The sequence below is a fragment of the Patiria miniata genome, unplaced genomic scaffold, assembly GCF_015706575.1.
Source record: "Patiria miniata isolate m_02_andy unplaced genomic scaffold, ASM1570657v1 HiC_scaffold_29, whole genome shotgun sequence".
Classification (NCBI taxonomy): domain Eukaryota; kingdom Metazoa; phylum Echinodermata; class Asteroidea; order Valvatida; family Asterinidae; genus Patiria; species Patiria miniata.
This window is the reverse complement of record NW_024037068.1, coordinates 27,556,264-27,570,627: the sequence shown is the minus strand read 5'-3', so window position 1 is coordinate 27,570,627 and position 14,364 is coordinate 27,556,264. Positions and strand designations below refer to the sequence as shown.

The 14,364-nt window shown below is 40.3% G+C and overlaps 1 protein-coding gene across 13 annotated transcripts in view; it reads left to right on the top strand.

Moving 5' to 3' along the window:
• Positions 1–13,970, top strand: part of LOC119735735 — a 114,803-nt gene extending 100,833 nt beyond the window's left edge. For 10 of the 13 annotated variants that reach the window (XM_038209643.1, XM_038209647.1, XM_038209651.1 and 7 more), the window contains 6 exons: positions 2,947–3,000; positions 5,764–5,835; positions 7,284–7,355; positions 8,494–8,549; positions 12,541–12,589; positions 12,774–13,970. In XM_038209643.1, coding sequence (XP_038065571.1) covers positions 2,947–3,000; positions 5,764–5,835; positions 7,284–7,355; positions 8,494–8,549; positions 12,541–12,589; positions 12,774–12,862 — 392 coding nt within the window. In that variant the 3' untranslated portion in view covers positions 12,863–13,970. The remainder of the gene's footprint in view (positions 1–2,946; positions 3,001–5,763; positions 5,836–7,283; positions 7,356–8,493; positions 8,550–12,540; positions 12,590–12,773) is intronic. The other 3 variants (XM_038209653.1, XM_038209648.1, XM_038209644.1) reach the window with 2 other exon arrangements.
• Positions 13,971–14,364: the final 394 nt, after the last annotated feature.

Sequence of the window (14,364 nt, the reverse complement as noted above, 5' to 3'; positions counted from 1 at the left end):
TGAACCAATGGGCAGCTCAACCTTGTTGCAGCTGTCGGTTAAAGTGTCATTTCTATTAGCAGTGGCTACGTCTAGACGACGTAGCGAGCTGCATTCGCTTACGGTGGAGACAGGTCATATCCGGTGGGAACCAGGGGGTGTTCGCCTGGTTCCTAAAACAGGTTTTCTGACCAAAAATCAGTCAGAATCATTTTCACCTCCTGACATTTTTGTGCCGGACATCAAATCCTTTTCGTCTGTCTCTGGTGACAGACTTTGGTGTCCGGTCAGGGCCCTGAAGTGGTACGTTAATAGAACTAAAACGCTCCGAAGCGACCATCACAGCTGTTTATAACAACGACTCCACCATACCGACCGGCCTCGCGTGATACAATTTCCCGCTGGTTGGTTACGGCCATCAAATCAGCGATAGACTCACCAACAACAGATTCCGTTGGGTCAGTCCATGCACATGAGGTCAGGGCAACTTCTACTTCCTGGGCCTTTTTTAAGGGTGTTTCTATTAAAGATATCACACAGGCAGCGTGTTGGAAAACCCCCAAAACCTTTACAGAGTGCTATTTGAAGGATGTCCTCCAGACGGAAGGCAGAGCCGGGAGAGTGGTGCTGAAGGCGGCGAGCCGAGCATCATCAGGTCGACAGGATCCTCTCCTACCCGGGACTTCCCTAGAATAGGTGAGTCTCCTCATCCTGGCTATTTACATTATACATTACAATGTATTGAATATAAATGTATAGCTAAACACTCTTGTAATAAGGTCATTGGTCTTGGACAAGTTACCTTCTTTGTTTACAGTTTACCTTGTGCATGGGCTTGGTTTGAAGTGTTTTAGAACTTGCTTTAAGAAGTGTCGTGTACTAACAGTACTCTTCTTTGCAGGATTCAACTGTATTATATATTATATTTATTATTATATAATACTTTACATTATGAGACGTTCCCCCTAACGAGGGCTGACGTCTCGATTAACATGTGAGGGTAATTAATATCCTTTACATGTACAGTTCTTGGTTTTTTCCCCTGTCCGCCTTTGGATGGAACAGTGGGAGCCATCTGGGGTTACATTCCATGTTTCATGCTCCTGTGAGTAAGCAATAGCATCTCGCATGGCCTACCTCCTTGACGGGGCTAGTCTATGCATAAGTAGTGTTGCTCTACAGGTAAGTAGAGTGAAGTAGACTCCCCCCCCCCCCCCCACAGAAGTGTGGTTGGGATCTACGAACGAATACTTACCTCCCTCCTACCCCACTCTTCTCGATGCCTTGGGTACTTTGTTGTATTCCGACTTAGCGCTCGAGAAAAGAGGACGCTCACGAGGCACGCATGCCGCGGGGTGTTATGGGTAGGGCGCCGGAGGGCGCTATTGTATATAACACCTGCCGGTAGGGGGAATATGCATAAGTAGTGTTGCTCTACAGGTAAGTATTCGTTCGTTTACCCCAACCACACTTCTGTGGGGGGGGATTTGATTGGTTGAATAATTTTGTCGGAACGAAGCTTTGGAGAGGATTGACTATTCACATCTAGTGTCTGAAATGACCTTTCATCTACAGGTCCCGGATGACACAAGCACGCAAAACCGCATTTGTGACGTCATCAATTATTACTCATCGTCTTTCATCATCAAATGTTACAATTCTACGACGTTTGGTATAGATTTTATTTATTAGTAATATGTAGGACTATTTTTGCAATCTATCAGTCAAGTTTTACGTTTAATTTAAAGTATTGTTTTGAAATTAAAACCTTTTTTCTGTCGTCTTGACTAGATCGTACCATTAAAGTTGTAGGGGTTAAGTATTATTCCGACAGGCCGCGCCAAATTTAATTTAGCCTTCGCCGGACGTCAGTGATCTCGCGTTGATTTCAAGAATATCCTGTCTTCTGTTTCAGTAAATGTCATTACAAACATTATCAGAAATGAGGTAAGTGTCTATTTTTTCTATGTATTGTTTAGTAGAAAACCTGCTTAAAACTGAGAGATTTAACCGAGATTTGTCGTGAATATCGTTGGGCGTAAGTGACGAAGATGTGATACAATCATGCCAATGGCATCGAGAGTCCATCCATTCCCAACACACGGATTTTCTCGTCGTGCAAAGTAGAATTATTTCCCTACAAGTTGTTGTATTTACATTGACTATGCCAGTCCCCTCATATTGTGCCACTGTTTATTTACCCATTCCCACAATGGAAGTACCCTGCAGTGGAGGTCAGCGGCGCGTGACCCTGTGCACACATAGCTCCCGTGGAGGTCACACAGCGGTCATGTGGGCAACTTCTATTATGAGACAAATCCGGGAAAACGTTTCCATATGCCGGCCCCCATGGCCCCCACTTGGCGACGGGCCTGTCCCGCCCCCAACCCCTTAATGAACCACCAATAAGCTTCAGGTGCTAAAAGTAACACCTAAGAAGTTGTAAACCAGTGGTCTCCCCAAACTCTCCCTTTCTTACCGTTCAGGGGGGTACTTGTGCGTGGAGTCCATACTAGCAGTGTAGGATCAGAAAAACTCCACTGTGTCTGTTATGGTATTCTGGGGGTCGCAGGTTCACATCCCATTGCAGTCAATTTCATCATCCAGTCAGACTAATCTGTTATTATTTCATTTCTATCAACGCCCTTGCATAGGCGCATGTGTAGTTCCAAACATGGCCTAGTAAAGAGGACGAGAATTCAATATTGGGTTTTGCCGTCCACCGACATTTGATATACACCGTTTACTCAGTGTTGTCCCCAGTAATTGTGAGTTATCACCCACGTTAATCACTTAAGTGATCGGAACAATACTGAGTGTACGGTTTTTACTGAAATACTTACTTTTTTAAAGGGCAGAATTCGATAGTGATGCAAATTCCATCTTATGACGTAGCCTGAGGCCACCAACCAAGCCCACCTACGATTCTAATATTATTGATATTCCATTTGTTTGTTTTAACATCAGATGACTACACAGCAATGAAGAAACCCAAGAAATATGTTCCTCCATCATCCAGAGGTACAGATGACAATTTATGAATTTTAAGACCGGCTTTAAACATGTTTTCCAAGAATTGGTTTTTGCTAGCCCAGAGGACCAGTCTAGAGGACCAGTTCAGTCTTTTTAACTAATTCCAACTGAAGCTAAGCATTGTGTGTGTAATTTAGACCAGCAGCCGATTTCAGGAAAAAGTGCGTAGTTTGTGCCATGCGTAAGACTTGCAGAGCAAAGATGTTGTGCAGCTGTGCATTCAACTTACCAAATTTGGCATATAGCGGCCCATTGTTTTAAATAATCTAAACATAAAATATCAAATTCTTGTATAGTGCCAAATCCGTCAAAATTGACGCTCAAGGCGCTTCACATCAATAAAAATGAACCAGTTAAAATTTAAGAACAAACTAAAACTTATACAAGAAAAACCTTTAAAATAACTAGGTGAACAATTGAAATAAGTTGTCTAAAACAGGCAGGTAAAGACGGACAGACACAGTAAAGCAACAGTGAGACGGCCACGATAAACACACTTAGAAAAGACTTACACAAACAGTGGGAAACACACACAAAACGGACAGATAACAGAATAACCATAGACAAGACACACAGTGGTTGAATCACCCCAGCCCGCCATTCTGAAAATTATTTTTTCGGACTTTCTTTGGAATGGTGCAGCAACTCAAAAATTTTGTCACTAGTAAAATAGAAATTCAGTAACCTCAAACAAGAAGCTGTGAGTGTCTTGTATCAATCTTGATAAGTTGTGCAATAACAGGCTCCACGACGCTTACGATTTGCTGGTAAAATAGGTCATGTTCAGTTGTACGCCACAACTTACGCCACCTACATGTAAGTTGATTGCACAAGTTACGCCATAATATATTGCGCAAGTAGCAGACTTATGCACTGTGAGACTTTCTTGAAATGTGTCATAAGTACAATGTTGCACAACGTGAAATGTTGCGCAGCTAACGCAATAGATTGTGGTGCAAGCAGAGTTGCGCAATTGCTACTGGAGTTAACCTGAACAATAAGGCCACGACAATAATGAACTAACTAGACTTATGTTTGTGGACAAACACAGGGCTGTTTCGGTATTTTTTTGTGACATGTGACATGTAAAGTTTCAAGTATAAGTTCCATCCAGGAAGGATGTGTAGTTCTGTTGATAATAACTGGTAAGTGTAATATATGATTACATTCTCATAGGGCTTTGAATTTTGATGTTACATGTGATGTGATGACCTCATGATGACGTCACATCAATTTTCATCTATAACTATGTTTTTGTTTGTAAAGAACAACTTAGCCATAGCATATATCGTTGAAAGCAAGTTCACATCTTTCCTCAATTTCAAATTACAAGACACTTCCGGTTTCAACCAGAAGGAAAGGTCACATGATTTGCACATAATATATACAATGAAGACCCTGGATTATTCTATCGATTCCCGCAAACGTTAAGTTCAGGTCTCTCACAGTTGATTTTATATTGATTTTCAAAGATCTATTAATCTTTAACGTGACGTCATGTGACCCATGATGACGTCATCGTGACGTCACTTCAATTTTCAACTATAACATATCTCAGTCTAGGCACATGCCAACTTTCAACCCCATCGGACCTGTAGTTCAGGAGATATAGGCCTTCAAAATATGTTTATATTATATGATGTCATATGTCACGTGATGACGTCATCATGACGTCAAGTGTTTTTTCATCTATAAGACATCCCGGTCAAGGTACATACCAACTTTCAACCCAATCGGACCTGTAATTCTGGAGATATAGCCCAATCTGTCAGATCTAGCCGAATTCTGCTAGAAAATGGTCACAACAGAAAAATTGCATATAATGTCATGTCACGTGACTCATGGTGACGTCACGATGACGTCAATGTTCGGCACACAACTTCAGGTGCTGGTTCAAGTGTGTGCCAAGTATAAAGGCAATCGGATTGATTTTAGTGTCCAAAGTGCCGGGGACAAAAAAACGTGCACAAATGCTATGGGCAAAATGCCTTCAAAAAGAAAAAAAACTAGATATATGTTTGTGGACAAACATAGGGCTGTTTCGGTAGCTTTTTGTGACATGTGACATGTGTTCCATCAACGAAGGATGTGTAGTTCTGTTTATAATAAATGGTGACATATAATATGTGATTCCATTCTCATAGGGCTTTGAATTATGACGTCACATGTTACGTGATGATGTCATGATGACGTCACATAAAGTTTCATCTATAATATTATGGTAAAGAACAACTAAGCCAGAGCAAACATCGTTGAAAGCAAGTGAAAAAGAAAAAAAAAAGAAAAAAATAATAAAAAAAATCTTAACGAAAACAAAGGCTGTTTCGGCAAAAGTGCCGAAACAGCCAATAAAGTAAAAAACAAAAACCACTTAACGAAAACAAAGGCTGTTTCAGCAAAAGTGCCAAAACAGCCAATGAGTATTGAAGTACACTTTTAATCTAGTTTTGGTGGTTCAGCCTCGTGTCCTCATTGTATCTGACTGACTCACTGACTGTCAATGAGTCGTGATTGAACCTCACTGTGACCCAAAAGGTCTCTTTGGATCCTAAGGACTCCCACAACATAGACCCCTACAAAACCTATGCCCCCTTATTAGAGGGCTTGTACAAGCCTGTTAAAGCTGGTCCGTGTAGTCTTCTTTTATAATAGTTGATGATGCTCAGGCATTTACAGAAAGTGATGACTTAATAAAGAAAGTTGAAATTGTAGGAGCATTTACATTCCTCTGCATGACTTATTTTATTTCAGCTGCTGAGGAGTCAGCATATGAAGAGATGCAGATCAGTGACAAAGACAAGGCAAAGAGCCCCCCAGCTGCAGGTAAATTCATATCGGGTTGTCTTTTTTTGTGATTATATCTAAAATAAAGTAAAATATTCAGGGTAAGCCTTAAGGAATTTTTATTGTATATCAAAACTTCTATGCAAATTTTGATTTGCATAGCAGTTTACCAAGTTTGCATAGCAGTTTTGTTATACTCAAATTTAGCCTTGGCTTTGCAATTACTATTTACCTGTCAGTGTCAGACTGTACAAATTACAAAGCAATAAAGAAGTAACTTACGTTAAGCTGTGAACTTAATGACTCATTAGTTGTCTGTTTATTTCAGGAGCTGCATGCTTGCTGGAATAACTTTCAAGTGAAAAAGCAAGTTATTAACCAGGGCCATTCCTGGCCCGGGTCTAGATCCGCCTGCCAGTTATTGGCAGTATTTGCCTTGATACCGGTAGTTTTCGTAATAGCCATGTTTTCATTAATATGCCATGTTTTCATTAATATGCTACACAGCGCACAAACGACAACATAGCTGCGCACAAACGACAACATAGCTGGGATTTTGACGTTTTAGTTCCCACGAATCCCACGTGCGTATCAAGTGATTTACTTGAAGGGGTAAACCCGTTTTTCCGTGTCAGCAAAATGTTTAAGATAAACCGACAAATATCTAAAGAATAGTGATGAGAAAAGGGCTTGTTTGTTGTTTGTTGTTGTTTGAATTAGAGTCTTTGCTTGGACAAAAATTGGAACAAATGAATTACTGGCAAAGAGTCCAAAATGCCCTTTGAAAATCGAAAAAAAAAATTAATTTCTGTGTACAAAGTCTATGGGAAAAATTAAATATTCAAAATTCTATAATAAATTAGTCGATGACGTCACCATGACGTCAATGTTCGGCACACAACTCCAGATGCTGGTCTAAGTTTGTGCCGAGTATAAAGGCAATCGGATTGATTTTAGTGCCCAAAGTGCCGGGGCAAAAAATACGTGTACAAATGCAATGGGCAAATGACTGAAAAAGAAAAAGAAAAAAAAAGAAAAATAATAAAAAAATTCTTAACAAAAACAAAGGCTGTTTCGGCAAAAGTGCCGAAACAGCCAAAAAAAAATCTTAACGAAAACAAAGGCTGTTTCAGCCCAAGTGCCGAAACAGCCAATGAGTATTGAAGTACACTTTTAATCTAGTTTTGGTGGTTCAGCCTCGTGTCCTCATTGTATCTGACTGACTCACCGACTGTCAATGAGTCGTGATTGAACCTCACTGTGACCCAAAAGGTCTCTTTGGATCCTAAGGACTCCCACAACATAGACCCCTACAAAACCTAGACCCCTAATTAGAGGGCTTGTACAAGCCTGTTAAAGCTGGTCCGTGTAGTCTTCTTTTATAATAGTTGATGATGCTCAGGCATTTACAGAAAGTGATGACTTAACAGAGAAAGTTGAAATTGTAGGAGCATTTACATTCCTCTGCGTGACTTATTTTATTTCAGCTGCTGAGGAGTCAGCATATGAAGAGGTGCCGATCAGTGACAAAGACAAGACAAAGAGCCCCCCAGCTGCAGGTAAATTCATATCGGGTTGTCTTTTTTTGTGATTATATCTAGTAAAATATTAATGACATGAAGGTTCTTTTGCTGAGGATCAGTCATAATATAGTTGATTCTTGTACACCTGCACTGACGGAAAATTTCTATCACAGCTTTCGGCAACCGTCCGAATGCCTTTCTCAATGTTTTTCAGTGTTGTAGTCGAGTCACCAACGTCGAGTCTGAGTCGTAAGTCACAAGCCCCAAGTTCGAGTCACGAATCTGAGTCCGGAGTCACTTGTTCCACCCTAGTATTAGCATTGCCGTAAGCAGACACTTTTTGGTACCAGACACTTTTTGGTATGATACTCTGCCCTGGTGCTCGTCGTGCAGGCACTGTGTGCGTGCACGGCCCCTAGATACAATTTTCCGAGGTGCTGTGTTTTGCCTATGGAGTAAAAAAGAATGCTAAGTTCATCGTGCAAATACGTAACGTTATATATATATTGATGAAAATACGTGACTCTAAGCTCGAGTCCGAGTCATCATGGTCGAGTCCAAGTCCGAGTCATTTTCCAATGTGACTCGAGTCGGGCCGAGTCACGAAAAATGTGACTTGAGTCCGAGTCCTGAACTCAAGTCCTACAACACTGATGTACGTGACGCTACTGTCCTGTCTCTGTTTGATTACGAGACCGTAAGATTGCCTCGAAAACTGCCGCTATCCAAAAAGTAGCCGACCACATTATTGTGAAAATGCTTACTTGGTGTAAAGATAGTAAATGGTAATAAACTCCTTGTGAAATTATTCCTTCTGTCATGCTGTCATTTTGAAGAAATCAATGAAAGAAGGTCATTTCCCAATATGTGTCAAGTGACACATTTTTTCAAATTTCTGTGAATCTGCTTTTGTAGTTGGTTTGCAATTGGGCGAATCTGTGACAACCAACTGAATGGCAAGCATGTCCTGAATGCAGATTTGGGATTGTGTCATGAGATGGTGTATATGTTTGTTCCGTTTTCTCGAAATACACAGCATTTCACAGAGCCAAAACTTCATCAGGTTAGCTATTAAGCATCCATCTTTAGATTTTGGGCACATTTGTTCTAAAATGCAAAAATTACTAATGGCTTACTCTACCTTTCATGAACATTTTTCATTTTGATCATTTAGACTCTGCTGACACATATGCAAGTGTTGGGGGGCAACAGGACACAAGTGGACGAGTGGTAAGTCTTCTTTGCTTTTTACTACAAATAGAAAACAAATAATTGTTGCAGGACAAAGTATTGGGGAAAATGGGGACCAGCAACATACTGGTAGGATTGGCTGGATAGCTCAGTTGGCACAGTTTTGGAATCAACTGCGTATTAAGTGGAGGGGGCACGCTCCCTCATAAAAAATATTGCCCCCCCCCCTGAAAATTTGTTAGTCACCTACTGCCCGATACTATATTTGAAGAGCGCCCACATAAAAAGATGATGACTTCCTCCAGCCCCCCCCCCCACTTTTTAATTTTACAAAGGCTTGGTAATAGGTGAAACTCCCCCCCCCCCGACCATTGTAGCATCCAGTAGCCCCACCCAGCCCCTATGATAAGAATGCTGGCTACTGTATTCTGCAGGGCACAGGTTCAAGAGCCCTGATATATTTCTTTGTTCTGTGTTAAAAAATTTATTGATTGATCATGAATGACATTACAGAACATTAAAGTATCTAAGAGACATCTCGTCCCTTTTTAAAATTGTACTTTTTTCTTAGTATTGCAGCAACTGCCCCTTTCAACAATTGTTAGACAGAAAAAAATCAGACTTTTTCTTAAAAATCCCCGTTTTGGCTCCCTCCTTTTTTTTTACCCAAAACTTAAAAATACAAAGGCCATTTTCGCTGACAATGAGTTTGTCTCCATTTTGTCAGTTTGCTTAATACAGTCGTTAGTTTCAATGCTTGATATGTCATTATTTAACCTTGTCAATGGCACTGTTTAGCAAATATCTACAGAGAGCTTCGGTTTTAATAATGTCAGTAAACAGAGAAACAATTCTAGAAGCGGATTTCTGACTTTACTTAGTGATAAAGTGCAAAGTCTGTCTGATTACAGAAGATAAATGTTGTGTAGAATCCGTGTGAAATATACAGATGGATTGGATAGTGTCAAAATAAGGGAATAAATGTATGCTCTGGAGGTTTTTATCACTCTGTTTAAGACCACTTAGAGTCTGGGTGCTGATAATTACCCAAACCAATTTAATTTTAAAGTATGAAAAAAAAATGGTTTATATTATACCTTTAAAATCTTGGCAAGGAATAAGGGAATAAATGTGTGCTTCGGAGGTAATTATCAGCACCCAGACTCTAAGTGGTCTTAAACAGAGTGATAAATACCGACGGAGCACATATTTACTCCCGTTCATAAATACCTTTTCGGTAAGAAAAAATCATATAATTCGTTCAAAACATCCCGATTTTGTTCAACAAATTCACTTTATGCTTTTTGAAACATCCCTCTTGCAAAATAATGGATTGTTCAGCTGGCGAGTAAGATGTAAACAACCCTTTTATGGAGATTGACGCGCGCGTATCATGTTCTGCGCGATGTCGCGCAGAACGCACCTGGCGCGTTGCGTTTTGAATTTAGAACTATAAAATTCTGACTCCCTGGTAGTGTTGCGCATGCCTACGTGAGGATTGTGAACGTTCAACCAATGAAACGATAAGAGGCACTGGATTTTTAGGAGTCCACATTTTATTGTGACACTGGAAAAGTGTTTAAGACCAGCTAGCCATGTCTTTATCATCCGTTTAAGACCGGCCACGTGACGGGCTCTCGACCAATAGGAATGCGTAAACTGTCTTAGGTATTTATGAATGTTTATTTACAGCTTGTCCAGATGTTGAAAATTAGACACGTTTTATAGGCTAAATCATTTTTTTTTTCAAAGAAGGTTTTTGTGGTTAAACATTTTCTTCATCCTTCTAGAATGTGATCATTTGGTTCAAGGAAAGATTTGGTTTATCATGAGATAAACCGTAACGATAAACTATTAGTACAAAACATAGGTGACATGTTTCACAATCATGTGTTCACTCTCTACTCATATCTATGAGACTTTGTGACAACATTTTCTACGGTTAACTGGGTGGAACTCGAACCAACGACCCCCTGATTACTAGTACAGGTATCTTGTGATTCACTATTAAATGTACAACTTTAGTATGATGTACATATACTGATCACATAAAGGTATAACATGTATAAGGCTGCATCCGAATCAGCTGTCTACAGCTAGGTCTAGGTCTGCACCTATTGAAAATACGCCGGGACGCGCTGACAATAGACGCAGCCGTAGCTCTAGCTCTGGAAACCTGTTTCGGACACGGCCTAACATTGCATTAAGGCTTGCTCATAATTAATGTGAATGTCAGGAACATTGGACGTCACACAAATTTGCAGTAAAATTTGCAAGAATTGGAATGTTTTCAACAAGTGCGAATTTGCAGCATATACATGCAAGGATTATCATTATATTAGTTATCACCCAAGTGCAAGTGGAAAAATGTATTGCGTCCGTGTCCCATATTCCACGAGGCCAAAGGCTTAGGGACAAATGGAACACAGACACACCACATTTCCGTGAGTTTGTTACTGTATTCAATAGGGGACGTTGAACAATAGAGGACAATTTTCTTCAAGTAAATTTGATGCACAATAAAACCCTTCTCACGCCGCGTTTTCAGGGTTTTATTGTGTTAAAGGTCGTCATCTCACGCCGCGTTTTCAGGGTTTTATTGTTTTAAAGGTCGTCATCTCACGCTGCATTTTCAGGGTTTTATTGTTTTAAAGGTCGTCTTCTCACGCCGTGTTTTCAGGGTTTTATTGTGTTAAAGGTCGTCTTCTCACGCTGCATTTTCAGGGTTATATTGTTTTAAAGGTCGTCTTCTCACGCCATGTTTTCAGGGTTTTATTGTGTTAAAGGTCGTCTTCTCACGCCGCGTTTTCAGGGTTTAATTGTTTTTTGCTGAAGAACTCGCCAACAATAATACTGATGCATGGGTATCAGATCTTCATATCTTCAAACATTATACCAAATGGCAGTCTAAATACTACATGAAAACATGATTCATGCTTTAGTCATTAAGGTTGTCAACCCAAAGATTTAGTTTTGCAACTTACTTCCTCATGGCAAGGTGCATGAACCAGAAAAAAAATAAGGAAATTCTGTCATTTTGTTTGTAATTTATAAGCACGTAATGAATTTCAAGTGATTTTGGCTAAAGTCCACGCATAACAGTCCAAAACAAAACACTTGACATGCTTGACGGAACTATAACCCGGATGTGTCAACTTTACCCCACTTGCCTCTCTCCACCCAGGAGCATAAATGGTACGTGCATTAGCTGGGGAGTAACCTGCGATGGACTGGCATCCCATCCAGGGGGAACAGTTCTCTGTCGTTTCGTCCGGAGATAAACTCCTGCCTGATGGGCCATATATTTTGCTCCTGACAGACTTTACTTCACACTAGTATATATGTAGATAAAATTGACCAGCACTTGTATTGCATTGTGTTACATACAGTATAATATTCCCTGACAAATCGATGTCTGATAAGTGCTGGGCAGTTTTGGGCGGGACTGGGAGTAACAGGCAGGGCAGTTTTGATTTGTCGATCTATGGCAACAACAGTGTGATAAGCCTAAGACCACGGTCCTATACTTAATACCACGATCCATGTCACACTCCACATATCCTGCTATTGTAAGATGCGTATGCTATTCCTGCGGCATGCACGTGAACGATAACTGCTGACAAGTGTGTGCACAGCGTGCTTGTTCCATCGTAACTCTGCATCAAATTTACTTGAAGAAAATTGCTTTACCCATTTGCACCCACACAAGTGTGTATTTGCCTGCAATTGGGTCCCTCTATTGTCCCCCTTTTGGTTGTGTTTTTAACTTTTTAGGAAGACCTCCCATATGTTTTCTACACATTGCCAAATTGGGGACCTTCGGGAATTGGGGACCCTATTGTCCTCTATTGTTCAACGTCCCCTATTGAATGCAGTAACAAACTCACGGAAATGTGGTGTGTCTGTGTTCCATTTGTCCCTAAGCCTTTGGCCTAGTGGAATATGGGACACGGACGCAATACATTTTTCCACTCGCACTTGGGTGATAACTAATATAATGATAATCCTTTCTTGTAATCTATTTTCCCAGGTGACCGAGGACGGCTTGATCTATGCTGAGGTGGGTCATATGAAGCAACATCCTGACGATGACTAGAGCAGGCTAGTCGAAACATTGAGACCAAAGACAAGTTCTTTTAGAACTTACAGCAGGACTATTCTAAACAGAACAAAAACTACTTAGCAAGTTGATAATAAGCAGGAAAAGTTCTTCTCAGAACTAATATCTTCTACCCCACCATGCAAAGCCTCAAATCTTATAACATCCTGTAGATCAACCACCCATCCAGACAGAGGAATCAACGGAATACGCTTCGCTGGACTTCGCACGGATGAAACCGGAGGATAAGTAGACGCTGATAAGGAATGATTTCGCTCAGTCGTAAATGTGAAACGTGTTCCAAGACATTCCTTAAGGCTTGTTCATAGTCGGTGCAAAACTGAATGGGAATTTGTGATGTCATGGCAAGTGCACGTATGCTGCAAATTCGCACTTGTTGAAAACATTCCAATTCTTGCAAATTTTACTGCAAATTTGTGTGACGTCCAATGTTCCTGACATTCACATTAATTATGAGCAAGCCTTAATGCAATGTTAGGCCGTGTCCGAAACAGGTTTCCAGAGCTAGAGCTACGGCTGCGTCTATTGTCAGCGCGTCCCGGCGTATTTTCAATAGGTGCAGACCTAGACCTAGCTGTAGACAGCTGATTCGGATGCAGCCTTATACATGTTATACCTTTATGTGATCAGTATATGTACATCATACTGAAGTTGTACATTTAAATAGTGAATCACAAGATACCTGGACTAGTAATCGGGGGGTCGTTGGTTCGAGTCCCACCCAGTTAACTGTAGAAAATGTTGTCACAACGTCTCATAGATATGAGTAGAGAGTGAACACATGATTGTGAAATATGTCACCTGTGTTTTGTACTTAGTTTCTCGTTGCGGTTTATCTAGGAGGCAGAAGAAAATGTTTAACCACAAAAACCTTCTTTGAAAAAAAAAATGATTTAGCCTATAAAACGTGTCTAATTTTCAACATCTGGACAAGCTGTAAATAAACATTCCTTGCCAAGATTTTAAAGGTATAATATAAACCAATTTTTTCTTTCATACTTTAAAATTTAATTGGTTTGTGCTGTACAGCATCGTTAAGCGGTGAATTGAGATATACAGGGCTCTTATAGACTCTGTGCGCAAGTACCCCCTCAACGGTTACAAAAGGAGAGTTGGGGGACCTTGACCTTGGAGGGAATCTTGAGCACATTACAGGAGCACCTGACGCTCGTGCCAAGTTATCACCAATTCATGCAAATTCAAAACGAAATAGTGTGTACTTTGCCCCATGTGCGTACGAGTCAGTACGCGCATGCAGCACGTCCCTCCCATTGGAACTATTGAAAGGGGTCACTAGGCGCCATGCACTTCTTGTTCGCGTTGTCCACTGTTCATGCACATTTGTTGATTTGGTTTTTTTCCTCCACCCATGCTCAAATGAATTCCTCACTTGAATGATATATGTTAAAAATAATTTTGTATTAATCATCGTTGTCATAGTTGTATAATATATGGAAATATGCAAAATGCTAATAATTTATGCAGACATTTTTTGAGTTGCAATTTTTATATAATTTTTGTAAATACATTTACCTTTGTTCCTTCCATTATTTTTAATATACTAACAATCGTCTCATTACATTAAGTTTGTTTTTTTCAATAGGCATTTGTATGGGCACAGATTGCCATTGATAATTGAAAGGAGGCAAAAGGTACAAGAGGTGATCTTTCAATGTTGAGGAAGTGTGGGGTTGAAAAAGTTGTGGAACAGTTTAAACATTTAAAAGAATATCA